This window comes from Phyllostomus discolor, chromosome 8, assembly GCF_004126475.2.
Source record: "Phyllostomus discolor isolate MPI-MPIP mPhyDis1 chromosome 8, mPhyDis1.pri.v3, whole genome shotgun sequence".
Taxonomy (NCBI): domain Eukaryota; kingdom Metazoa; phylum Chordata; class Mammalia; order Chiroptera; family Phyllostomidae; genus Phyllostomus; species Phyllostomus discolor.
Genome location: NC_040910.2, coordinates 89,998,329 through 90,026,064, shown reverse-complemented (window position 1 = coordinate 90,026,064; position 27,736 = coordinate 89,998,329). Strand labels below are relative to the sequence as shown.

Genomic DNA, 27,736 nt, shown 5'->3' with positions numbered 1-27,736 from the left:
TGCACCATGGTGATGATTTAGTAAATATATTAAATGGTTCTCTTTAGAAGTAAAGGCAGTAAATAAGACTCATGTCGAGATATCTTTTTACATATATATATATATTTTTTTTCATTTTCTTGAGATACGGACATTTCTCAAAGGGCAGTGTTTCTCATTATTTCTTGAGTTATCTCTAGTGATGAATTAGAAGAAAAGTCAGCTCATTTTCTAGGTTTAAATTTAGATTTGATTTTGGTAGTGCAACCTGCCACCGCCCTTTCTGAGTAGGAGTATCCAAGAATGGCCCATATTCTCTTGCTTGGCATGTCAAGTAGTTGAAGCAGTTTGGAGGTTCAGTCTTTTTGAATGATACCATTCTTCGGGAATTTTTTTGGTATGGTATCTGAAGAGGTTTTACTGACTTTAGAACAGAGATATTGGATATTGTCTGATCTTGGAGAGAGAGTTGTTGCTGAAGTATGTATTAATTCCTAATCTTCAATATGTAAACTTTTCTAGTGATAAAACTCAAAACAAGGATTTATTTTTAACCTTTGTTCCCCCCAAAAAAGATTCGTGTGGCTTAAGAAATGTTTCATAAGGGTTTGTGTCCCTTTATTAGGGTCACTTGATTAGATAGGATGCCTGACCATGTCAGGTTTAATACAGTGTGGGGTTTGTTTGTTTTTTAATTTTTAAAAGAGATTTTATTTATTTATTTTTAGAGAGGGGAAGGGAGGGAGAAAGAGAGAGAGAAACATCAATGTGTGGTTGCCTCTCATGTGGCCCCCACTGGGAACCTGGCCCGCAACCTAGGCGTGTGCCCTGACTGGGAATCGAACCTGCGATACTTTGGTTTGCAGCCCGTACTGAATTCACTGAGCTACACCAGCCAGGGCTGTGTTTTGCTTTTTTAAATCTAAGTCAGAAAATTTCAATGTTGCTTTATAACAAGAAACAGCTCTGCAGCATGTGTTTAACCTTGGGAAAAATTCTTCTGACTTTGGTTTTTACACACACAAAACAAAGAGTTGCCGCGTTTTTCAGACTATAAGATGCCCCCCCGCCCCGCCCCGGGAGGAATAATGGTGGTTAATGCTGCTGTTGAATTCTGTTTACATTTACATTGGTGAAATATTATGTTATTTATGTTATTAAATATTTTACCACATTTTTTTGCTTCAAAATTTTTTTCCTATTTTCCTCTTCTAAAACTTAGGTGTGTCTTATAGTCCAAAAAATACGGTGATTTAAATCAGTGACTACTAGTTTGTTTTGTATAAGAATGCCTATGGAAAAATTACATGCAGTTAACTCTACCCCCAAAGATTCTGTTTAGTAGGTTTAGAGCAGAGTTTTCAACTTCAGGACTATTGGGGTTCGGTAATTCCTTGCTGTGGGGACTATTCTGTGCATTGTTGGATGTTCAGCAGCATATGTGGCCTTGACCCACTAGATACCAGTAAGAATCTCTGCTTCGTTCTCGCCGCGCGCTCCCCTCCTTCCCGTTTGTGACAGTCAGAAATGTCTCCAGACATCGCCAGGTGTCCATGGGAACAAAATTGCCCCAGGTTGATAACAGCCTTTCCAGAGTCAGGTCCAGAAATCTGCCCTTTTTGCTATCCCCAATGGTAATGTTATACAAATGGTCTTAAGCTGCACCTTGAGAAAATCTGATTTGCATGAATTTAAGGTCCTTTATAGTCACGATTATTATCAATTTAAGAAAAAGTAACCAGGCATTTTTTAAATTTTTCTATGCACGTAATAGATTGCAAATAAAAGTTGTCCAGTCCACATATGGCCAAGTTTTTAGAACATTTGGGTATTTGTCTGAAAAACTAAAAATGCAGTTGTCAAGATGCATAGCTAAAAGTATGATGGTCCTTGTTCAAATCTAAAAATTCTTTGTAAAGAAATTTCCTTTTTTAGGTGATATGATTCCATGCCTTTTGTTTCATTAGGATCAGGCAGCTAGAGACATGAAGAGGCTTGAAGAAAAGGACAAGGAAAGAAAAAACGTAAAGTAAGTTGTTTTCTCCCTCACAAAGGTTATATAGAAGTAAAATATTATATAAAATACTATCTTCCAAAGTTTATAGAGGGAAAATTAAAATACATAAGTTTTTGACATGAAGTTATCCTTGTATCTTGAACATGTTGCAGATAATAGAGATGACAAAAGTCTTTAAGTTTGCAGTAATTAAAAACCATTTTTGGTAGAATGGTATTTGGTGGTGTGTAAGATTTTTTAGTTAACTCAAGAATGAATTACAGTGGAAGTTAAAGCATAATTACTAAAGTCTGGGTTCATTGTTCTGGGTTTTGTTCCATAATTAATATAAATAGGTTAATCCCTATAGGATTGATTATGAGAAATAATGGTGATTGTCATTTAAAAACTATATTATTAATAAATAGTGAAATTTATTTAAGGAGTGACACCATGCTTGAGCAGTCAGTCAGAACTTGAAATACATTATTTTCTGGGAAAGAGAATTCTCTATCCCTTGCTGAATACACTCCTCTTAAAGCTTTTGCTACCAGGCACAAGTAGGCATGATTGGACTTTTCCCTCTGCTTGGTAATCAGTGCTTTAGGCCCGCCCCCAAGGTTCCTGTGCCATAAGGAGGTTCAGCCCTCTTTTTGCTGCTTACTCTGTGTTGCATCCTCTTTCAGTTGCCTTATGCTGGTGGTGAGGCTGGCATTAGGAATAGCAAGTACTCTAGGTTAGGCAGGAAGTCTGATCAGAAAGAGATGGTTGTGCGAACTAAGCAACCATATTTTCAATAGCTCCTGAGAGGTGCAGCAGGTGACATTTATCCCCTCCTCTATGTGAATTGTTTAGGAGTTGTAGTCTCAGACTTACCAAGAGTTGATTTAGTTTTCTCTCTGTCCCCAGAGATTCTAGCTGAATGCAGTTACCCCAGAGCTAGAAACTGGGGGACATTAAGAAAATTGTGGCTTTCTTGTTAGCATATAACAAAAGCAGAATTTTTAAAAAATACAAAATGCTTTTCACAACTGCATTGTTTGTTATATGGGGTTCATAAGGCTAGGATCCTTGGGTATATGTCTTCAGAAGTTTTTGTTCCTTACACCCGTGTTAGTAATTGATGTTTCTAGGGGTACCATATCACCCCTTTTAGAAGAAATGCAAACTGCAGCATATAGAGTGAAACTACGCATATATGATGGATGGATAGTTTACAGTGTGCTTATTGCTGCTTTGTTATTATTAGTGTTGAGAGTTCCTTTGCTGTATGGAATTCAACACTAATCTGCTATAAGTATGGAGCTGGGTATGTGGAACATTTGCAGGGAAGTTTGTTTCTCCGCTTGTTTTTCCAGGGGTATTCGAGATGACATTGAAGAGGAAGATGACCAAGTGAGTTCCTATGCAGTATTTCTATCTTTTATTTTTATCCCACAAAGTCTGTACCTGGGGACAAGCTAGAGCTTGCCTTCACTGAAATGGCCATTCCTGACATTCAGCAGGGAATGTCATTTGACTTGCTCCTTTTCTACATGTGTGACCAGTTGGTAATATAAAGATTCACATGGCTTTCCTCCATGTTGAAGATGGAACTTTCGATCAACTGTGACATCAAAAACAAATAACTTCATTCAGCTTGATTTTTTTAAATCCAAATTAATGTTATTCTCATAAATCAAGAAGTAGAGTAGTGTGTGATCTGCTGGTGCCCTTTAGCAGCATCTGACCTCTGCCTCTTTCTAGGGGTTCTGTTTGTGATTTTTTTATTTCAAGGTGGAACATTAATGACTGTCCTTTAGTATTTTTTCATCATTGTTCAGTATGGGATGGTGAGAAAGGAACGAAAGTGAGCAGTAGCCCTTTCCAGGTTTGTGACTCTTCTAATCAGTGTCAGCTTCTAAACTTGGATTGGTAAAGCCACAGCATGTGTTCCACAGCTCTGGGCAGGGTAGGTAGACACCCCACCCCAGGAAAGATGTGGAACAGATTTGTCTTTTGTTAAACAAGTTCAATCATTTCATAGTACTAACTGTCTCACTCATTTCTTCTGATTGTCCCTCCGAGTACTGCTATTGTTAAAGGAATCATTACTAGTAAACGTCTTGTCTTACTTGGTAGGTATTTAAACTGCAGTCATCTGGTACACTGTGTACACTAATTACAGGAGCAGAAATGTCCCCAGTTGTACTTGGTATGATTATGTTCTTGTGCTTTCCTGCAGGAAGCTTATTTTCGGTACATGGCAGAGAACCCAACTGCTGGTGTGGTTCAAGAGGAAGAGGAAGATAATTTGGAATATGATAGTGATGGAAATCCAATTGCACCTTCCAAAAAAATCATCGATCCTCTTCCTCCCATTGATCATTCAGAGGTATGGTGTTTCTTGCTCAATTTGATTCTAGTTTGAAGCTGATACAATTGCTTCAGCATTAATATTTAGGTGTTCTCAATGACTGATTACTCCTGACTTCTTACATCATGAGAGTATTTGTTCTTTGGAATCTTGTCAGCCCTGCTAAGTGATTGAGTCAAAAAGTGACTGAGGGATGCAGGCTTTACAGCTCATGTTGTTTAAAGTGCAGCTGAATTGCCTGTTCACATTTAATTTTATGTGAAGAATTTTTTTTTTCAAGCAGTTGTTCTTCTTTTCCACACTATCAATTATACCATCTTGCTTTCAAAATGAGCCCTTAGGCCTGCACTTTTTTAATTGCTGTAAACCTTTACGATTTTTATCAGATCTGCAGCAGATAAGAGACTGTTCTTTCAAAGGGTACCAGGAATTACAGGTTCCTTAAATTAGGAAAAGGAAATAAAGACATTAGAATACCCACTTGAAAAAGAATCAGTATCTCATTGAGATTAAATGTCAGACTAGCTCTTGCATATCCTAATGATTCTAGACCTAGAACAGTGGTTCTTTAAGTGCGGTCCAAGGACTCCTGATGAATTCTGCAAAGTCAAAAAACTTTTCATAATAATGCTGTGATTTTTGCCTTTTGTTTTCTGGGTCAGCATTTGCATCAGTGGCTGAAAGCAATGGCAGATAAAACTGCCAAGACCTTAGCACGAATCAAGACACTAGTACCAACTGTTCTAGTCAATATATTCTTTCCTGCCAGACAATCACAGTTTTAAGGAAAAAAAAAGCCAGTCACTTAAGAATGTATTTGAAATAGTAAAAATTATTATTTATTAAATCTTGATCCTTATGTTACACGTCTTTATTCTGTGTCACAAAATGGGAAGTACTAACAAAGCACTTAGGTGTTTGAGTTGTGAGTTGAAGTAGCTGCTTTTTCCATGGAGCATTGTTTTCACTTGAAAAAATGACACTTAAAAGAAAACAATTGAGAGTGTTTATTAACAAAGATAGAAATTTAAGCTTTCAACCAAAAATTAGAACTTGAGAAACATACTCACCACAGTGAGCTTGGCAGCTTTCTAATATTTAAAGTTTGTTGTAATACATTGGTGGTAATAACTCTGGTTTTTAAAAAATGTAAAATGAAATTTCTCCATTTAAATGATCTGCCTACTACCTCAGTAAACCAGTATTTTCAAGTGGCCAGTGCATGATGTTGTAAAATCATGCATGAATAAAGACTCCATTCAAAATGCACGATAGACCCATGGGTTATAATGTAATGAAATTTGAAAAGTTCATGATATGGTTTCAGATTACACGATAAAAATAACCTTTAAGAAATCACCTCTTGTCAGGTTTTAGTAATAGTATCGAAGAAGAGTAAAAAGCCACAAGAATTTGAAAAGTCTGTTAATAAATGCTTTTTTTTTTTCCCCAACATCATGTCTTTGAAAAGCCAGATTTTCTTCATGGGCTAGTAGCACGTATCACAACAATTTGCTTCGAGTTGGAACCCTTTTCTTTTGTCAGACATTAAAGAGATTTGTAAATATGTGAATTAATACATTTAAGTTTTTTCTGTTTTAATACAGTAAATATCAGTAGATATAGTCCACATAAGAGAAAATTCATTTTTGTTAAGTGTAAAGGGAACCTGGGGCTGAAAAGTTTGAGAACTACTGGTCTATTCAATTTTTTAAATGTTTCCTTTTGCACAGATGCTACCACATAATACCTTGGTATTTTACATGTGGCAAATGAAACTAAATATTTGAGCCTGCTCTAGGAAGAAAATTGCACAATAAAGAGTGAAAGTCCAATAGGGAAAGCACATGAGTACTTGAAATAATAATCTACTTAAAAATATTTGAGATATTTGACAAAGCACTCAAACTTCATTCTGGTGTATTCACAGTGGTCTTAATGTATGTAATAGGCAGTCAGCCAGGAGAGACCAGAAGTAAGGAAGGATACCCCTTCTACCTATAACTAGCTTTCTTCTCGTTCTGGTTTGTTTGTTTGTTTGTTTGTTTGTTCTCCCCCCTCCCCCGACAGTGGCTGCTGGCTCTCCACCTGTTTTTAAAAAATGTGTGTGTGTGTGTAATTTACATATTTATATATGTAAAATTTATGATCAAAGACAAAATTCTTGCCCTCACTGATTGTCCATCCTGATAAAGAGAAGACAACTAAAGAAAACCCTGTTATGTATAGCATTGTGGGGTACATAACAAAAATTTCCTGCCTGTTAATTTTAGGTTATATCCAGAATTATGAAAATTTTGACCATCTAGGAAAGGCTTACATTCTTCTTTTTAAAAAAGTTTATTATAGACATACCATGCTGTCAGAAAGAAAATCATGCAGCCAAATTCATATGTGATGGTTTGTTTCTGTTTTGTATTCTTAGTACAGGAAACTATGAAAAATAGCAGAAATTATTTCTTCCCTCTTTGAAATTGGAAATGCTTGGTCAGTCCTTTTTTTCAAAAGTTATGTAACAGTTCCACATGTCCCCCCCACCCCTGCTGCCCCCCCAAAAATCTCTGAACACAGATCTCTCCCCAAAGGAAATACTAGAAATGTTTTTAAATGCCTAGAACTAAGTGAACAGCTTTCTCCAAAATATTTAAATATTATAGGGTGGATTGTTTCCTTTAAAATACTTCTTTAAAATCTGAGGCCCTTGGCATTGTAGAGAGAGATTCTTTAGTCTGCATTAAGATTGTTCAGATCTGGAGTGTGTTCTTAAGAATCTCTTTAGAATGCAGGTTGGTGTTTATGTTGAAAATGGGATTTGGGGAAGGTACTGGCTGTAGGTTGGGGGGGTGTGTCATGAGTAAGTAAATTCCTTTTCTCTAGTTGGTTATGGCTTTACGTATGTAATATTTGTAAAAGGTTATTTTGCATTAAAATCAAACTCACAGGATTGACTCTTGAATTCTAGACTAACTTTGAATAATTGGACCTGCAGATTGACTATCCGCCATTTGAAAAAAATTTTTACAATGAGCATGAAGAGATAACCAACCTCACCCCACAGCAGCTGATAGATCTCCGGCATAAGCTCAATCTTCGGGTAAGTCAATCATTATGCCAGATGTTTTTGAAGTGCATTTTTAATTTTATTTTTTTCATCACCATTTATATCCCCCATACCTTCTTCCACCTTCACTGCTTCCTTCCACTGCCGTGCCCCCCAGATATTCTTTTAAGTTAAATAGTAATATTTAGGGTTAGTAAGTATTCTCACCCAAACTAAAATAACATTGAGTTTCTTTTCTAATGGTGTCTGAACTGTCTTTGGTAGAGTAATAATATATCCCTTGGGCTTATGTGTCTTGCTTTTATTGTATTATTAGTCTTTTAGCTATTTTAGGATAGGGTTGTTTTTTCTTTCATATGTCACAACATGAATGCCAAATTGTTTGGTTAACTATGTTGTGTAGTACAGTACGTCGTTGAGATCTTAAAATTAGTCAGCAAGTATTTCTCCGGTGAGTACAGTGCTGAGAACTGTTGGGTGGGCTAGAGATGAAGGGTAGGAGTCCCCATGTTCAGGAAGAGGAGACGAGATTAGTAGGTATGAACAATATGTACAGTCAAGAATACTTTAGAGTTGAGATATACTTCTCAAATTACATACAGCACTTTTTTTTAATTAGAAGAAATTAATACCTTTTCAAAAAACACCCATGCACTTATTTCACAGTAATTTTTTAAATAGTCCACTCAGAAAGTTTAGGTTCTACATTGACCACATTATTCAGGGCGCTACTAGATACTAAGTGAAATACACATAGATACTACAGTGATAGTTGCTCTGGTATAGGCAGCTTTCTGGCCTATGCCTTCCGTACCAGTTGCTATGTGATATTTGAACTTCTGTTTTCTCAGAGGTGTGTGTGTGTTTTCCAGATGTGTTCCCTCCTGCATAAAAATGCCTTTTAAGTGAAATCCTGATTAGAAATAGCATCACTAGAGGAAATATTGAAAGGTTACTGATGTTGGAATCAATGTGGAGGTTATAAGCCTCATTGTTCACCTGAGTACAGTTTGAACAATGCTTAACAGTGGCTGGACCATCACTAAGTGGGACATTAACTCTTCAGACAGTACTAAAGATGGAGGTGGTATGTAGATATTTTTGTAGCCAGTGGGTATAGACATGTCGTATTTAGAGCTCATTTACACTCTATTTTAAGAGTAAATTTTATTTGTTCTACCATCTGACTAATAGTGATGCAAAATGGTTTAAAAATTACCTGTATTTTTGGACGTAGGTTTTAGAGGAGGAAAATAGGGGAAAAATTTTGAAGCCAAAAATGTGGTAAAATATTTAATAACATAAATAACATAATATTTCACCAATGTAAATGTAAACAGAACACAACAGCAGCATTAACAACCATGATTCCTTCCAAATTTGGAGTGGGAGGAGTACATTGTATAGTCAGAAAAATACAGTAATGACTTTTTCCAATTCATTGAACAATATATATTTTTAAATTTCTTATAGAAAGTTAATTTTGATTGAAGAGATGTCTAGGCACTTAATTGTTTTATTATATGACAGTTATCTCAGGAATATTTTTATAGAATTTTTTATATGAGGTTTTAGATCTGTCATTTTTTACCTTTTCAAACAGCCTGTGCTTTTGGCTATAGACTTATATTTTCACTTTAAACTCAAGCTGAATGCTAGATAATGGCAAATACCTTTGAACTTCCAGTGCTGTTGATTTTGAAGTACAAGTCATTCCTGGAAGTTGTCTTTTTCTCCAGGTCTCTGGTGCCGCACCTCCTAGACCAGGAAGTAGTTTTGCTCATTTTGGGTTTGATGAACAACTTATGCACCAGATTCGGAAATCTGAATACACACAGCCCACTCCAATACAGTGCCAGGTAAGTAGAACATAATGAAAGAAAAATGAAGTAGAATGATAGTCAGTGGCTATATTTATTTTATAAACAAGTCAAATCAATAAAACTCGAGTTAGTGCTTTATTGACATGGATAGAATGTGTTCATATATTCCGTCTCTGGCCTAGTGTTCAACTTTTGCTTTAAATGAGGGGATGCGGGGAGATATACATGAGTGTTTTTGAGACCTCGAAAATTAAAGAGCAAAGTAAATTATTTACCACTCTAAAAAGTTGCTAAAGAACCTGTTAAGTGTTTTGTATCTGATGTCTTGAAAATATGATCTGAAGGAAATAGTTCTTTAGGCCTAAACTAAGTAGAAAATACTTCTGTGTGTACAGATTTAGCACTCTCAGTGACTAGGAGTTCTTTGTGAATGAAAGTAATAGCTTCTGTTTCACATTTATTTATGAGATTTAATCATTCCTACACAGAAAATGAGAATTTTTCTGGATATGGGTGAGGTAGTCTATACCTTGTTAAGGGGACAAGATTTTTAAGTTTTAGCAATCTACTTATAAATTATAATTTTTATATCTATATTTTAAGTAAAATGGAGTCATTCATATTTCTAAATGGTGGTTGATCCCCATGAACGCAGTGGTGATGTTTCTTACAGATCAAGAAGTTGAGGGGAATGCCAGGTGTTGTTATTTTTTCGCCAGTATGCCTAGCCCAGGATATTCTGTTGCAGTGGAAATAAGAGTCATTAATAGTCATTTACTCCTTCCCCGGGATTTCCTTCAGGACACCTTTAAAATAGAAGGTTGAGAGTAGATATACTTTATTATTTCTCCAGGGTGTGCCTGTGGCATTAAGTGGAAGAGACATGATTGGTATTGCCAAAACAGGCAGTGGAAAAACTGCAGCCTTTATCTGGCCCATGCTGATTCATATAATGGACCAGAAGGAACTGGAACCAGGTGATGGACCAATTGCAGTGATTGTGTGTCCCACTAGGGAGCTTTGCCAGCAGGTATGTGCCTTGTGTGGAATGCCTTCTTTTATATGTGAACTAGTAAAGGACTAACCAGTCAAGTGAACTTCTTTTTTAATTGTAGTGAAACACACATAAAATTTCCTGTTTTAACCATTTTTAAGTGTACAGTTCGGTAGTATTGAGTACATTCATATTGTTGTGCTACCAGGAAACTTTTGGAAAATATTGTTACATATTTTTTATGTAACTAAATACACACTTTTCCTTAAAATACTACTGTTTTAAGAGAAAAAATATGGTACAGGAATTGTTTGTATTGTACACTCCGTATGTATTCCTCCTGGATAAATTATTTTGCTTGGTAGAAGGGCAACGACAGGGCCAGGAAGAGAAGAAGAGAGTGAATAATAAGATTTCAGATAGTCTGTTGAGACACGATAATCTATTCACTTACTTTATGGATAAAACAGATCTTAAAGTATTTTTTAGCTTTTTCTTCTCTGTGACATTGCATTCTGCATGTCTTTTAGCACTCGGGTTTTGGTTGTGACAGAGGTTTTTGTTGGTGTCAAAGTTTGTTAATATATCATTGTGTCAACAACTTTGTAGATCCATGCGGAATGTAAGCGGTTTGGGAAAGCATATAATCTCCGATCAGTGGCCGTGTACGGTGGAGGGAGCATGTGGGAGCAAGCCAAGGCCCTTCAGGAAGGGGCAGAGATCGTTGTGTGTACCCCAGTAAGTATGTCTTGGGTCTAAATGGCTTCTCAGCCTCTCTTGGTGTGGAAAAATAATTATTGGAGGGAATTTTCCCTAAAATGTGGTAGAGCAGGGGTTGAGAATACTGTGGTTTGGTTTAATTTTGATTAGTCGACTAAAATAGCAGTCTCGCAAGATTCTCTGAACTATATATTAATAGCTACAAATTTCTCTCTCTTTCAATTAGTTTTTCTTATGCTCTCCTAGAAGATGCAGGCACTGACCTTTGTGGCTCAGTTGACTGGGTCGGCCTTGTCCTGCAAAGCAAACTGTTAGGGCACATGCCTGGGTTGCAGGTTTAGCCCCTGGGCGGAATGGGTATGAGAAGCAGCTGGTGGATGTTTCTGTCCCTCTCTTTCTTCCTTCCTTCCTCTCTCTCTAAAAATAAATAAAATCTTAAAAAAAAAAAAAGAAAATGGATTTGAGGTCACTGGAGAGCATTGAGAATCAATTCAGAACCATTCAGAGTATGGTTAAACTGCCTAGAAGAGTGTAGTCTAAACTAAAGCTCACCAGTAAGGTTTCAAATTAGGTCATTTCAGCATGCCTCACAAAAGTAGTTCTGGCTATTTCCCCACAATTTAAATCACAATGTAAAGGAAGAATCTAACAGTTCTCAAATTTTCTGTTTTAGGCTTTGTAGTGCATGAAGTCCAGGGCCATCTGACTAGGGTCTTACAGTCTAAGATTGGAGTATTAATATTAATACTTCTGCCAGGAGCACAGCTCTAGAAAGGTTTTGTAAATGCCTTTAATTACACTTACTGTTCATTCTCTGGATCTTGTAGGGCCGACTGATTGATCATGTAAAGAAGAAAGCTACCAATCTTCAAAGAGTCTCTTACCTTGTGTTTGATGAAGCAGATCGAATGTTTGACATGGGATTTGGTATGCTTTGAATACCAGTTTCTTCTGTCCCCCACCTTACGATACTAGTTTTTTCTGTGTCTGGACTTAACAGAGGTTTTGTCTGCATGAGAAAAGCTAAAAATACTCCTGGGTAGAGTTAGAATGGATAGGGCTAAAACATTAACTCTGTTTAGGTATTTTCTCAGGAAAAGTCTTAGGTGTTAATTAAATTGAGGATATTCAAAAGTGTCTTTGTAAAAGGGGAATATTTTCTCTGTGCTTTTTCGTATGCCTTTGGTTGTGGAGGTCAAAGTCTGTGTTCTCAGGTAGGTGGAGGTGGTATCATTCAAGGCCCTTCACATTCCTGTCCTCCTTCACTTAGTTGTGTGAAAATTTGAATTATCTGTATTGATTGGGATACCACCGGGCCTGACCCAGCAGGGTGGAGGACAGATGTTGCGGAATTTTACTCTGAATGATAGGTCTAGGAGCTTCAAAATTTTCTTAATTCTTATAACCTCTTATATAAAGACTTCTACTAAAATGACTTTTCCAGGTATCCCAGACTGTGTTGCAGAGTTACAACATTAATTTTATTGTTCTACTTCTTCCAGAGTACCAGGTGCGATCCATAGCCAGTCATGTCCGTCCTGACAGACAGAGTATGTATGAAGCGTTTTTTAAGCTACATTTATACTCAGAATAAACTTCTATTTATTTTATAATCAGTGTTGGCATTAAAAATGGTCTGATGAGAACGATAAAGAGTGAGTTAATGAGAGTTTATCTTAGCTACACAGGATCTTAGAGGTCAGCAGGTGTAAGTCACTCAGTTTTATAGATAAGAACTAGGGCTGAGAACTGAGTGACTTGCCCTGATTTATAGTTTTATTGGTGGGTAGAGGTGATGCACAGTGCAGTTCCACTGATTTGAAGTCAAGAGCCTTTTCCTGAACCATGCTGACAGCAACCCCTGTCTTAACTGAAAAGTGTAAAAACAGAATAGGAACAAGTCTTTTTTTCTTAGTGAATCATTTTTTTAAACTAAAGTTCAGGTAGGTTTATTTTTTGAAACAATATATAAAAAATATATTTTGTAGGAACTGTAATGGTTGTTCAAAAAAGAAGTCCTGCTGTTTGTTCAACAGAATCTGCTTTACCTTCTAGCTCTCTTATTCAGTGCAACTTTTCGGAAAAAGATTGAAAAACTGGCCAGAGACATCCTGATCGACCCTATTCGAGTGGTGCAGGGAGACATCGGAGAGGTAACCCTAAGCAGGGCCGAATGGGACCGCAAAGGGTTATTTCTCGTATTACAGAGATATGGAACTAATTTCTCACTACTGAGGAAAAAATGTTACATATTTATGGATGAGGCAGCATGTTTCAAACTTGCTTTAAAAATCACAAGAAGGAGGGTAGATGAAAGAGATTGAGAAGTGTTGGTTGGTAAATAATTGTTGAAAAAGATTGGTAAGTGTTGATTGGTGAATGACTGTTGAAACTTGGTGATGGACACATGGGAATTGATTATGTTAATTTCACTTATTTTTTTTTTAATGTTTAAAATTCTTCCATAATAATTTTTGTAACTGAATTTATTGGGGTCACACTGGTTAACAAAACTATACAGGTTTTAGGTGCCCAGTTCTACTACATATCATGTGTCCATTGTATTGTGTGTTCACCATCCCAAGTCAAGTCTCAGTCCATCATCATTTGTCCCCCCATACCCTTCTTCACCTCCCTCCATAATAAGTTTAAAAACTTATTGAGGGGAGGGAAGCAAGCTTTACCTAGAAGGTGACCAGTCAGGATGCAACTAACATTTGAAATGATGGTGGGAGGAGGTCTGCGCAGCATAGGGTGGGGGGACTTGAAAGGCTTGGTGAAAATAAGGGTTTTTTCCTTACCTACACAGAGTGTAGTTTTATTGATTATGGTATTCCAGTTGTCCCATTTTTTCCCTCCCCTTTATCCCCCTCCACCCTGCACCCCCCCACCCCTCTAATATTCCCCCCTCCTTAGTTTATGTCCATGGGTCATACATATATGTTCTTTGGCTTCTCCATTTCCTATACTATTCTTAACCTCCCCCTGTCTATTTTGTTCCTACCATTTATGCTTTTATTCCACATATCTTTTCCCCTATTCTCCCCTTGCCCCTCGCCACTGATAAACCCTTTTTGTGACCTCCATTTCTGTTATTCTGTTCCTGTTCTAGTTTTTTTCTTAGTTCTTATTTTTTAGGTTCGGTGGTTGATAGTTGTGAATTTACTGTCAGTTATTTCTCATTTTTGTGTGCCTTCTGTGTGTGTATGGACTGTACTAGGAACAGTGAGGGAGAGGGTGCAGTCCATAGCCAATCATGTCTGTCCTGACAGAGTATGTATGAAGCAGTGTTATTACGCCACCTTTATACTCAGAATAAAATTCTATTTATTTTATAAGCAGTCATGGCATCAAAAATGATCTGATGAGAATCAATAAAGGGTGAGATAACAGTTTCATAATGACAGCCTAATTTATTAAGAATAATCTGAATAGGCATATAAAAAAGTATTGCAGCTAACAGATTAGTTGGTGTACGTACTCCTCAGGGGAGGCAGGGAGTATAGTGATTGGAGAAGGGACCTAAGTTTTGAGCTACACTTGACTTGCTGAAGGAACACCCCAGGAGAAAGAAGCATTGTTCAGGGTTCTTCCAGATATAGGTAGAATATGTGATGTCTGGTCCTTATTCGGGTGCCCTGTGGCACAAAGGTCACAATCCTCTATTTTGTTTCTTTTTCAGGCAAATGAAGATGTGACACAGATTGTGGAGATTCTCCATTCTGGGCCTAGTAAATGGAACTGGCTTACCCGGCGTTTGGTGGAGTTTACTTCTTCGGGGAGTGTCCTCCTGTTTGTTACTAAAAAAGCCAATGCTGAGGAGCTAGCCAATAACCTTAAACAGGAGGGTCATAATCTTGGGCTGCTTCATGGGGACATGGACCAGAGTGAAAGAAACAAGGTCATTTCAGACTTTAAGAAAAAGGACATCCCCATCCTGGTGGCCACAGATGTTGCAGGTAGAGTATGAGTTTCCCCAATAACCTTAGATTTCCATGCTGTCAGGGTGCTCAGTCTTGCTGTATAAGACCTATAATATTAGGCCAAGCTGGTTAAGGTCACTCTGCTGGCCAGGCCCCATGGAGCAACAGTTCAGACCACACTGAACACAACCAGAAAGAGGTTACTTTCTTAGCCTCAGGCACCTTTGATGCTGTTTTTAAATTTTTTTATATATTCCTGGCACAAGAGAGAGGCCATGGCAGGTTATTGATGGCAGAAGATGCGTGTCCCTTACGACAGGTGGCCCAGCATCATAGAATCTACAATAATGGCATTCATTCTAGATGGGTAACTTAATACCTGTATTTCAGGTCAGCAAACCATGCACTTTGCCTAGATAAGATAAATGTGAGTTTTTAGAGGTTTAGCATTCTGGTTTACTTTGGTTTTTGACTCCTAAAAGTGAATAAAAGGATTTGGGGTGTGTGTGTGTTGTTTTTTAATCTCAGCTCGTGGTCTGGACATTCCTTCAATTAAGACTGTCATTAACTATGATGTGGCACGAGACATTGATACCCATACTCACAGGATTGGCCGCACGGGACGAGCGGGTGAGAAGGGTGTGGCCTATACCTTGTTGACCCCCAAGGACAGCAATTTTGCTGGTGACCTTGTCCGGAATTTGGAAGGAGCCAATCAACACGTTTCCAAGGAACTCCTAGATCTGGCCATGCAGGTGAGGGCCTGGGCACCTTTCACATTGCTCCAAGTTGTGAAACTAAATGAAAAAATTCAACAAGCCTGAGGCAGATAACCTAGGAACATGTCAAGAAAAGGGCATGAGGGTAGGGAAGGATGGCGCATACGAGGTGCTGATTGTATTGTAGGACATTAAAATTCATCTGGTCTGTCTTCTCATCCTCTCCTGTAAGCATCTATGTTGAAAAGCTATTCCTTCCTTTGTTCTAAAACTCTGTCCCTCTGAAATTTCTACCCGTTTGCCCCAAAACGCACTTGTAAGTAAGTCTGATCTCAAAGATGGCTTCTGTTCCCTCCAGTCTTCTCTTTTAGAGGCTAAAAATGTGTGATGTCTTAAGAAATGATACATTTAACTCTTCCCTGTAGACTCAGATTTCAAATTTGGACTCCACTGATTACCAGTCCAAAGCTGAGTGATGCATTCTACCAAAGTAAGCCTTGAGTGGTGTTAATACATGCAGTCCCCAAATTACAGATGTGTTCAAGATACACGTTTTCATGGCAGAGACTTAGGTGTTTTCAGATAGGCTAGCTCACGGCACCGTTAACCTGTGATGCAGTTGTCACGCGCTGCTGCTTGTGCTACAGGTCCTGGAGGTAAAGGACCTGGATTGCTTAAGAGAATGATGTGTCCTTCCCTTTCATGCATGTAGAAAGCCAGTCCTGAACTGAAATTTTGAACAAGATATGTTTTGTCTTTGGCATTTTTCTCATCTCATTCTGTGCCTCTGGATTCCTGTGCTCTGAGACTGATCGGCTTCTCTCATCAGCACCTTTCTCGAGCCTGCCCTGCCTTTCGAGAACTTTGTCCTGTGCGGTTGTCAGATAAAGTTGCTGCCTCCCCCAGAGATGTTCGCATTCTGAAGAGAATGTGAATACATGTGATCCGTAGTATTCTGGCAGTGACCAAATTCAATGAAAACTTTTAGGTTCTGTGGGTAAATAAAATTTTATTTTATTTTTTATGTGTCTGCCAGTCCTGGGCCTCTGCCCCTAGAGTGAATTCTAATAAACCTTACTTCACATAGGTTTTTTTCCTTTACTTCTGAACCCACTAATTCTGTAAAAGCTTTGAATTTTTATGTCCAGTGGTATGTATAGATTTTTTGAAGAATAGAAAATAAATGTATATTCCTCAAGGAAGTTAAAAGTGGCCAGAATAACCACTTCACTTCCTGGAGGCCTGGGGGAAGAAGCAGTAAAGGAAGCCTTAGATAAGAATCTAAGCCTCCTGATAAACTGGTGCATTAAACAACCAAAGGATTGAATCTGTGGTTCTTATAAGCAGTTCTCTTGCCATAAATACATTGGCAAAAGATTAAGCAAAAAGTTCTTCTCTCCCACTTAGTTTTCTTTTCTTCTGGACCCATCTCCATACCCTGGCTTCACCTTGAATTGTGTTTAATGCAGAATGCCTGGTTTCGAAAATCCCGATTCAAAGGAGGGAAAGGCAAGAAGCTGAATATTGGTGGAGGAGGCCTGGGCTACAGGGAGCGGCCTGGCCTGGGCTCAGAAAACACGGTGAGTCCACACTATAGTAGTGTCCATAAGGTGGTCCCAAGTCCTGGGCGATGCTAGGACTGTTATCTGAGAAACTCTCAATGAGTTCAGAATTCTGTCTAGAAGGGAGCTTTTGTTTAATCTGCTAGTTTAAGTCCATCTTAATGCTAGTTTCTAGTGTTGTGACTATTGATGAAGCACCTATGTGTACTTAGGAAAAGAAATGTGTGCTCAGGAAGTCAGTCTATATTAGCAGTGGTTCTCAAGTTGTGATTCCGGACCAGCTGCAAATGCACCCTTATGCCCCACTACAGACCTGGTGAACCAGAATCTCTGGAGGTGGGTCCTAGTAGCCTCTTACCAAGACTGGCCTAGAGGCTGCTGCTGGAAAGACATCGCCAAAGTATCACTGTGTAAATTCTAGCAATATCTTTTAACTGCATTAAACTGGGTAGTTTCATCAGAGAGATGAACAACAGCTTTTCTCACAAACCATGTAACAAAAGCTTCCCCTGACTGGTTGTCTTAACTGCCTATTTCCTATTACTCTTGATTCCTAACTCAAATCTACATTTCTGGAGCATTGTAGTTAATTTAGTGTCTTTGATAAATAATCTGTTCCCACGTTACATCGATGATGATGCAGATGATAGCAGTAGCTCAGTTCGAGCACTTATCTGTGCCCGGGCCGTTCCAAGCAGGCACTGTGTTGCCTCAGTCTTCTCGACCTGTTGGTGAGAGTAAGTACAGACAGTACAACTGAGGCACCCGAGGTTCCACACTGGTCACTGAAGCCGAGTCCCTAAGGTCTGGGTCCCCGCAAACCCCTACGGGTCTGGATTCAAAGCCTGAACAGTCATGCACGTGCTCTACTGCCTTGTGGCCTTTACATCTTTGCTATAAGTTTTACATAATTACATAAACATGTTCATGTTTGCCTGTATAAGTAGTACCACATAATCAGCTTTGGGTATTATCTGACCTCATTTCTGCTTATTAGGGTTAGTTCCCAGAAATAGAAGTACTGGATTGAAAAGCATAGCATTTTAAAATGATTCTTCATTTCAGCACCTTTTTCTCACAAAACAGAAGTAACTTTCTAAAAATACCGCATCCCCATTCCCACTCTAGCTTTCTGTATGTTAAGACCCAGTCTGTAGTGAGGGGCCTTTCCTACTTTTCATCCATCTTCATGGGTGCCCTTATTTTTTAGGATCGAGGGAACAACAACAATGTAATGAGCAACTATGAGGCCTACAAGCCCTCCACGGGAGCCATGGGAGATCGGCTGACGGCAATGAAAGCGGCTTTCCAGGTCTGAGACAAGCATTTCGCTAAGAGCTTTCAGCAGTAACTCTTGGGCAGTCTTCCTCTGACTGATGTGGTTCAGTGGGTTGGGTATTGTCCCACAAACTGAAAGGTTGCTGATTCCATTCCCAGTCAGAGTCGTGCCTGGGTTGTGGGCCAGATCCCCAGCTGGGGACATGGGAAAGGCAACTCGTTGATGTTTCTCTCGATGTTTCTGTCACACATCAGTGTTTCTCTCCCTTTCTTTCTCCCTCCCTTCCCTTTCTCTAAAAATAGTCTTGGAGAAAAACACCAAACTTGGGCAGTCCCAAGGGGCCCTAGTTTGAGATATAGCTGGGCTTGTAGACTCAGTGCTGCCTAGCATATTTAGGGCCTTCTTACTGCTTTTCATATGAATATAAACTTAATTGCAGCTGACCTACAGATGCAGCTGCAGAGGTTGCAGAAACCCCTCATACTGGTCATCTGCTTCAGGCACACCCAGAGCCTGGGACTGTTGTGCTGCAGCAGGATCGCTGGCCCCTCCCTGCCTGAGCAGCCCACCGTGTGGCCTATCTCCATGGCTGTTGTCATCTATCAGTGATTGCCTTTTTAGTTAAGACAAGTTTGATTCTGTATCTCTTGTGAACTCTGAACCTTTCTTCTACATTTACTCTCCAATTTGCTAGTTGGCCTTAATTTGCAGTTTACCCATTTCCAGACTGGTATCTTTGTTGGGTCCCAAGATGTATTCCTTCTTCACTAATAGAGGAGCACAGAAACCACAGGATTGCGGGGCCATCAGTATGCTCAAGTGCCAAAATAATCATGGATACTATCTAAGATACTAAGTTTCTATATACTTGATCAGTGCCGGGCTTATATATTCAAGTTTCTTAAACTGTCTTACCTATTTTCATTCTCTTTTAGTCACAGTACAAGAGTCACTTTGTTGCTGCCAGCTTAAGCAACCAGAAGGCTGGAAGTTCTGCTGCTGGGGCAAGTGGATGGACAAGTGCAGGGAGCTTGAATTCTGTTCCAACTAATTCAGCCCAGCAGGGCCTTAACAGTTCTGACAGCCCCGCTGCCAGTGCCACCAAGGGCATCCCAGGCTTTGGCAATACTGGGAACCTCAGCAGTGCCCCGGTGACGTACCCCACTGCCGGAGCCCAGGGAGTCAACAACACAGCTTCAGGGAGTAACAGCCGAGAAGGGATTGGGGGTAGCAATGGGAAAAGAGAGAGATATACTGAGAACCGGGGTGGCAACCGTCATAGCCATGGAGAGAGTGGCAGTGGCAAGCATGGCGATAGCCCACATCATGGAGATGGTGGTCGATACGGAGATGGATACCGCTATCCAGAAAGCAGTAGCCGGCATGCCGATAGCCATCGTCATGGGGAGAACAAGCATGGAGGAGGTGGAAGCCGACATGGGGAGAGTCGAGGTGCAAGTGATGGCCGGAATGGTGAAAACAGGAAAGAAGGTTGTAACCGTGAAAGCAAGGTGGACCCCAAGGTGGACAGCAAGACGGACAAGATGGACAGCAAGACAGATAAGACAGCTGATGGTTTTGCTGTCCCTGAGCCACCCAAGCGCAAGAAAAGCAGATGGGACAGTTAGATGGTATGTGCTGAAGTGTGAAATCCTTTAATTTTATTTTTAGAAAGATTTTTGGTAACTAGGTGTCTCAGGGCTGGGTTGGGGCCCAAGGTGTAAAGGCCCTCTGCCCTTAGTGGATAGCTGGCGCTTGGAGACATTACCCCTTCTGGATTTTCAGATTATTTTCTTGGGAAACTGCTTTGGTCCTTAGGAGTAATGAGAGCTGGGAAGCTTCTTTTTGGCTCTGGATTTGTGAGGGTCAGGTGAGGATACTTGGGAAGAAAGGGCCTTATAGGGTACAAAGCTCACTCTAGGTTTGTATTATGTGTAGTGTATATTTTTTACTGTCATCTTACAAACATCCTTTTTTGTAGCTATGTGGCTAGGCAGTTGCTTTAGGAGTCGGCGTCTGCAAACACAGTCCTTTAAGGTATAGGGATGTTTGGAAAGCTGGTGCTTCCAGACATTTGCAGGGAAGGGAGGTACCTGATTCCTAAATGGAGTCAGTGTTCTCAGGTTCCCCAGCCAGGTTGGATCCAGCCCAGAGATGGGCGGCAGCAGCCTACCTGACCTAGAGCCACTGTTGGAGGAATGATGACCCTGAAAACAGATTGCTTCAGGTCTGCGTGAAGTATTGCTAAATTAAAAACACACAAAAACCTAGCAGCTTTTAAACTGTCCTCTATTCACTGTATTTTTTTTAACTTGCCACAATGGTAGAAAATCTTTTGCTCAAATGATTTTGATCATTTTTGTTCTATCTTGTTTATAAACAAAAGAAATACACATACTTCGAATTTTGTGACTTTGTGAAGGTTTCTTTAAGATGTGCATTCCTTATGCTTGCTCTAGTAAATGTTTTACTACTGGGACCTGTGGATTGTCCATTTCTACTTAAATGAGTTAGTACATGTTAATATGACTTAGAACAGTGCAGCATGTAAGGTTAGCAATTTAACAGGAACTGTCAGCAAACACACCTATAATCATGGTTTTATTTAAATGATAATGAAGAGGATGGTGACATGGGGGAAGATTAGAATGAACGCCACTCTAGCCCTCAGCGTCCCCTTATGATTTAATAATAAAGGTATTTTTCATCCAGTACCCCCACATTCTTCCCCACAGGGTTGTGGGGTCTGGTACGGCACCAACGGGACATTTCAGCAGTGCTTTAACGGGAGCCCTTACTTGAGGCAGAGGATGTCCTCACCATTCAGTGTCATCACTAAGATGGAGTGATAGGTGCTCCACCTCACACAGTCTTTTTCAGGTGACTGCAATGCAAGCAAGGGCAGGGCTGGTACCAAGGAAGCTGCAGAAAAGGTCACAGAATCCCTCCTCTTTGTCCTCACACTGCCTTTTCAGACCCTAGAGGCTCTGTTCACTTCCGCTTGTTTTTTCTCTTCTGCTCCTTCCGTTGCAGTGCTCTTTGGTCTTTCTTCATCCTTGAGTCCACTACCTTGAAATGGCCTCTGACTCCAGCTGGCCGGCGCACTTTGCGGCCCACACCTTTTTTGGCTACAACATAGGTGACATGGCGTTTCTCCTTACCAAGCCCAGCCTTCTTGTAGAGACTGTAAATGGAAAGAAACAGGTTAGAAACTTCCTTCTGCCACTCTTTAAAACCCTTGTACCTTTGTGGGTGACCTCCCTCCATCACCTTCTGAGTTGTGCCATTTTCTCTCGTTCTGAGATGTCCACCGTGTTCACCACAGCTTCTGCCTTCTTCTTGGTTTGCTCCAGCTTCTTCAACATCTGTGTGAGGCCCTCAGTCAGGGTGACTTCTTACCCACTCCTGCCTGACCCACCCCTCATCTCACCCACCACGTACCCTCCGTTTCTTTCTGGCTTTAGCCTCAGCCACTTTCTTGATGGGACGTGCATTGATTTCCCGCCAGCGTTTCCGGTAATGCTCCACCTCTTTCTTGTCAATAGGCAACTGCCGTATCCTGTGCTGCTTCTCCTCCTGCACAAACCACTCTGGAAGCTCCCCCTCATCCTCATTAAATGCATACCTAGGTGGAGAGGACACGGTTCTAATGACCACTCAAGGCTTTCTAGAGAAGAAACCACCACTTAAAACCCACCCCATCCTGGGCCACTTCTCATCTCATATGATTTTCTGGCCCCCTTACCGGTTGAAGGAGTTATCTATGAGGTCTCTCTTGGCCTTTTTGGAGGAGGCAATAATAGCACCTAAAGCAAGGCCTTCAGGGTCTAGTATCCGATGTTTCACTAGAGAGAGGAATACAAAAAGCCAAGTTCAGTTCCCAACCTGAAACTTCTTCCACTGTCTCCTCCCATTCCACTGGGCGCAGACCCACCCTCACCTGGGTCCTGAATAGGCACTATCTCGAATCCATCATCATCTGACTTAGGTCCATGGCTTCGCTTCTTACCATGTCGTGGTTCCCAGCTACAGAAGAGAGGAGGACCTGCATGAATGCCCCACCATTCCCCACACCACTCACCCACTCCCACTTCACCTCAAACCCTGGCTCCTATTGAGACTGCCTAGGTAACTTCCAGAAACCACGGGCTATACTGCAGACCACTTCAATTAGAATCATCAGGTTGGTTGGTTTGTTAAAGGAAGAGAAACAGCATCTGTGGTTGCCTCTCATGTGTCCCCCATTGGGGACCTGGCCTACAACCTAGGCACGAGCCCCGACCGAGAACCAAACCAGCAACCCTTTGGTTCAAAGGCTGGCACTCAATCCACTGAGCCCACCAGCCAGGGCTGATCATCCGTACTTTTAAAACTCTCAGAATCTACAGCAAAGGCTGAAACCTCCAACTTAAGAGAAAAGGTTAGTATCACCACTTCCTCATCTCTTCTCCCATCAGCTACAACCACTCACCTCTCTTCATCCTCACTGCTGCTATCACTGTCAGAATTGTCATCACTGTCTTCCCCGCCAGTGCCAGCCTCTGTCCCTGATGGAGCCTCTGCCTCCTTAGGGGCCTCGTCCTGGCACCGGGAAGGTTTTCTCTCAGTCTTCAACTGGAGGGTGGTGGTGCTGTGACTGCCCCTTTCGACGGCTCTCATACAACAGCTGGGCCTGACTGATCTCCAGAGCCTCGTCAGCATCATCCTCTATCCCACTGAAACCATCCTGTGATAGGGGAAATCTTCAGCCATCCTTCTCCAGGGAATGCCAATCCCTGTCTTATCTTGGTCCCCAGTCCCTTCTTACCTTTGAGAACCACAGGTTGGCTTGTTCTTCCTGCAGGACCTCCTTTTCCTCCAATGGCACCAGCAGTGGATTCTCTTCTTTTTCCTCCTCCTCTTTATCATCTTCTGCTTCAGCAAATCGTACACTGTAGGACCCGAGGAAAGGGGGTGGAGGGTCAGTGCCCTGGAGGAACCGTCCCCTCACCCTACCCAATCCGTCTGGCAGCAACCTCCGGCACCCCAGCCCACCTTAACTGCTTTTGGTCCTTTAGACTCTGAGGTTCTCTGACTCCTGCTAGCTCCTCTGGATCCAGGTCACTATCCAGAGATGCCTCGTCGTCATCCTCAACATCTGATACATAGATGTCATCTCTTGGCAGATCAGAGAGAAACATGTCTGCAGCACTCATATCCCCTTGTGTTACCCTCCTCTAACAACTAAAGTTTGAGAGAGAAAGAGAGCAGGGGTACTTAAAAGAACATACTGCTTTTTTCCTACGTTCATTATCTTGGTTTACCCTCAGCAACATTAGGAAGTACACTGTGGCAAACACTTGGCCTTTTACAGACAGGAAAGTGGCGGGGCGATTGAAAACACCCCATTCTAGGCTGAATCACTTGTCTGTCCTGCTCAGCTGTCTCATCTTCAGTGGCAGGAGAAATAGGGTTATGGAAAAGTTCCCATAGCCAGCCTCTACAGCATCAAATCTTAAAATTTCCTGGAACACTGGGTTTTCTTTTAAAAGTTATTCTCAGAAGGTACCTCATCACCTTTTGAGAATTAACAAATTTTTCCATTGAATAAAGGAGCCCAGGCAACACACATCTTTCTCTTCCTTCCCTAACCCTAAGACATAAGTTCTGTTATTTTCATCCTTACATATTATGTATTATACAAACACATAATATTCTCGTATTATAGTTCTGGCAAGAACAAATCTGTATCAATCAGACTCACAAATCTTACTTCACATTAGGTTTATGTTCCTTCCAGGCCTCTGAGACAGGAGGTTTTTGGGTTTTTTCCCCCAGTTTCTCCTCACAGTTATATTTGTGGGTGGACACAGCAACCATTAGTGAGGATCATGCAGCATACTTAAACAAAAGACATTCAATCCCTGCCCCCTTCCAAATATGCAGACAGATTCTCCTGTCTTGTCCGTCTGTGCCAACCCCGCCTCACCTGGTGACCGCGGATGGTGCGCAGGGAGAACATGCCAGTCTCCCCTTCATCTGCGATGGAAACCCCAGGAAGATCCATCTTCAGCTCCACACGCTCCCGCTGCTTTCTCTGCTCACGCAGCAGCTTCTTTTTCTTCCTGAGGGAACAGTTCAAAGAATTAAAACACCTGCCCAGCCCTAAAGATCCCAATTACTCCACTCTCTTCCTCTGTTTCCATTCCCCAAGCTCCTACCCTGCTACCCTTACCTCTTTAATTCTGCCACCTCCTGGGCCTTCATCTCTGCCAGGGTCTGGTTCAGTTGTTCCTCCTCTTCCTCCTCCTTAGAGATCTGCCTCACATTCCCAGTTGTTGATTCCTCTTCATCACCTTCTTCCTCCTCTCCTGAGCTGAGACTGACAAAGCAGTCCCAGGAGTTTGGTTATTTCCCAGTTATTTTCCCCCAACCCCAGTCAACACCTACCCTGCTTTACTTAGTTCCCCCCTCACCTGATGTCCAGTGCCTTTGCTTGCTCTTTCAGCTTCTTCGCCATGTACCGCCGAAGTTTAGTTCTCCAGTTCAGTAAGGACCTGACCCACAAATACCATTACTGACCTTACCATCTCCCTGTGTCCCTGCCCCCTCCTATTTTAGGCCCACACCCTAGTTTCACATTTGAGTCACAAATCCTAGGGCTCAGGTCCCCACCCCAAACCTCTAGCAGAGTAGCATCCTGTTCCCAGAGACCAACATCATGGTCTTCAAAAGCTTTTCCCTGCCTTTGGGGTTCCTGGCACCTACAACCACCCCCACCGCATACCTAAGCTCCTTGCGCCCAGCACTTTGATATCCTGACAACACACCCGTAATGTACTCAGTGGTAGCTGGATTCTGTGCCAACTCTTCATCATCTAGCGCTATCTGGGAAGAGCAAAAGGAATTGGGGTAATTTCAGGCCATGTTCCTGGGTTCCCCTACAACCCTTCTCAAGTCTGGGGACTCACTTCGCTGGCTTTGGAGAGGAAGTCAACAGGGTTGGCAGCTCGGAGGAAGTCTGTGACTGAGGTACGATGATACAGAGTGAGGTCGCCCTCTGCATAGCCTTCAGCCTTAAAGAGGGAATCAAAGGTTGAGCAGTCCCTTTTGGGCTGTCAATAGGACCCACCAGGCTCAATCTCCCCGAGTTTCAGGATCTGAGAGGATGGCCACACTCCTCAAACACACCTTTGGTTTTTTCTTAGTTACCACTCAGTAACAGTCTTGGCCTGAACTTCAACCTCCTTGAAGGCAAATTTGGGGTCGAAGAATTTACTGTCAACCTTGTCGGGAGCCAGGAATCCTAAGATGATAGGATATATAAGAAAGTGTGGTTTGGTAGTTGGCAGACAAGTCAAGAGAGGAAGTAGTGATGCCCACCCACCTTGGCAGACTACAAAGATCTCTGCAGATTCATGGCGAGAGACGCTGGGGCTTGGTGGCCTGGACTTGGCGAAATAGCTGCTGGAAGATCCACAGCAGGGACTGATAATCACGGGAACGGAAAAACCTTTGTGATGAAGCAGCCACCACGGGCCAGAAAATCACAAGCCAAACGCAGAGCCATCAGTGTCAAGTGGGCTGTGGGAAAGAGAGAGTTGGCTGATGACATATGTAGCCCGACAGGACAGGCCCACCTCCAGCCTCATCCCATGCCTCTGGCACCTTGTGAATAAGCATCATTGGACCCAACTAGCTCCAACATTGGGGCCCCATCATTGAGCACAACATCAACTTTCCAGGTCTTCAGCTCCTTCCTCAAGGCCTACAAAGAAGGAAAGGGATTACAGCAGCAGAAATACAGGTATGCCTTCAAATGGAGTCCCTGATTGAGCATTTGTCCACCCAGGCATTTGCTGAGTGCCCATCAAGGCCTAATACTGTGGCCTGGCACAGGGATACAATGATCAACAAAAATAACACATCTGTCTTCAGACAGCTTACAGTTTACTAGTGAGCTCACTGGAAAGGATTTCACTGAAATCCATGCACTTCTTCCAATTCTATGCACCTCATTCCTGAGCAAATAAACAGCTAGAGTTGACACGACATACCTCTGGCTTACAGACATGCCATGCAGGCACTGCTCAAAGCATGGCAAACAAAAATCTCGCCTTTAGAAGATTTGGATGATTAGAACAGGCACAGAAGTAGTAGTTTGCATATAAAGAGAACAGGAAGAGAGAGATTCCTATCACCTGCCTACAGCGTTCTGTTGTGATGTCCTCCTGGAGTGTCACCACATTGGGAAGAGGCTTGATTGGAACCAGGTCCACCCCTGGAAGAAATCAAATCAGAGTATTGCAAAATTTGCCTCAGGCGTGAAAAAAGGAAATTTAAACACAACACCTTATACTGCCACCCCTAAAACACCTGGGAGAGCCACCTGTCACTCACCCACAATAAGACTGGATACAGGCATAAACTTGGCAGCCACCTGCAGCCTATAAAAAGGAGCAAAGATTAAAAATGCCCAGGATAATCCTTCACCTCCCTTGGCAATATGATCTATCACTCCCATTATTAGGAGGAATCCTGGCAAGTGCAGTGGCCAGAGCATGGCATATGTACACGTGCCAAACCTCTTCTCTACAGTGTAATGTTTTCAGGAGTAGAGAATTTGAGGCTTAGTGTACTGTATCCCTCTCTCTTCCCTAATGCAACTCTGAGTCACCCCAGAGCAGATGGAGCCCAGCAAGCCGCCGACCCGAGCGACAGGTGCTGATTGTTACCCACCATCCCCCTGGCGCAGCACACAGGTCCAGCAAGGCTCGGGCCTTCTGTAGGAATTGAAAGCGGCGATTCAGCTGAATCAACTTGAAAGCAGAGCGAGAACGATAACCTGAGGGTGTCGGTAAAATAAGAAAAGTCCACAGAGTGCTTTCCCAGAGAGATTTCGGCGGCCTCACAACCCGCTACCCCTTCCGCGAAACTCAATATTCAGAAAGGGGGACAAACCCGACAAAGTCGCTCATCTAGCTGGCGGAAGGTGCGAACCCTGACTCACCGGTCTCCTTCGCCAAGTGATAGAACTTGTCCCGCCGACTTTTCCCAACTTTGGCCCTTCTTGCCCATGGTGAGACGGGGAAGTGTCACTCAACCTAGGGAGAAAGTAGAAATTGGAAGGTTTCTTCCCGGAGCACTAGATTCCGCTTTCAGTAGCAACCACACACCTTGCAACTCACCACCGATCAGCGGCGTTTCCACCACTCTAAAGAGTGGCACATGGGAGCAGCAAACGTACTTCCGCTTTCCGCCTGCGTAGCCTGCGTCCCTGGTTCCAAGTTTTCCGTCATTTGGGGCGTGGCCACAGAAATTCTTTACACTCTGTTGTCGGTTTTG

The 27,736-nt window shown here is 41.7% G+C and overlaps 2 protein-coding genes across 7 annotated transcripts in view; one reads left to right on the top strand and one right to left on the bottom strand.

The window, feature by feature from the left end:
- Nucleotides 1-20,821, top strand: part of DDX42 (DEAD-box helicase 42) — a 30,627-nt gene extending 9,806 nt beyond the window's left edge. For 3 of the 6 annotated variants that reach the window (XM_036033511.1, XM_036033512.1, XM_036033513.1), the window contains 15 exons: nt 1,947-2,008; nt 3,334-3,370; nt 4,200-4,349; nt 7,321-7,425; nt 9,132-9,251; nt 10,069-10,245; nt 10,819-10,947; nt 11,757-11,856; nt 12,432-12,479; nt 12,985-13,082; nt 14,612-14,888; nt 15,381-15,607; nt 17,041-17,151; nt 18,344-18,445; nt 19,348-20,668. In XM_036033511.1, the coding sequence (XP_035889404.1) occupies nt 1,947-2,008; nt 3,334-3,370; nt 4,200-4,349; nt 7,321-7,425; nt 9,132-9,251; nt 10,069-10,245; nt 10,819-10,947; nt 11,757-11,856; nt 12,432-12,479; nt 12,985-13,082; nt 14,612-14,888; nt 15,381-15,607; nt 17,041-17,151; nt 18,344-18,445; nt 19,348-20,040 (2,436 nt within the window). In that variant the 3' untranslated portion in view covers nt 20,041-20,668. Of the gene's footprint in view, nt 1-1,946; nt 2,009-3,333; nt 3,371-4,199; nt 4,350-7,320; nt 7,426-9,131; nt 9,252-10,068; nt 10,246-10,818; nt 10,948-11,756; nt 11,857-12,431; nt 12,480-12,984; nt 13,083-14,611; nt 14,889-15,380; nt 15,608-17,040; nt 17,152-18,343; nt 18,446-19,347 lie in introns of those variants that run through there. The other 3 variants (XM_028519159.2, XM_028519158.2, XM_036033514.1) reach the window with 2 other exon arrangements.
- Nucleotides 20,822-20,984: 163 nt separating this feature from the next.
- Nucleotides 20,985-27,690, bottom strand: FTSJ3 (FtsJ RNA 2'-O-methyltransferase 3). Its single transcript, XM_036034522.1, is given in 27 exon segments — nt 20,985-21,596; nt 21,683-21,777; nt 21,854-22,037; nt 22,158-22,257; nt 22,353-22,438; nt 22,884-23,042; nt 23,044-23,138; nt 23,220-23,343; nt 23,447-23,628; nt 23,630-23,635; nt 24,381-24,516; nt 24,627-24,773; nt 24,868-24,948; nt 25,172-25,230; nt 25,232-25,279; nt 25,363-25,467; nt 25,583-25,605; nt 25,608-25,697; nt 25,779-25,821; nt 25,823-25,900; nt 25,902-25,975; nt 26,060-26,159; nt 26,593-26,672; nt 26,792-26,838; nt 27,131-27,236; nt 27,402-27,485; nt 27,639-27,690. Coding segments are annotated over 27 exon segments (2,577 nt in total). The 3' UTR covers nt 20,985-21,403.
- Between the last annotated feature and the right edge of the window lie 46 nt (nt 27,691-27,736).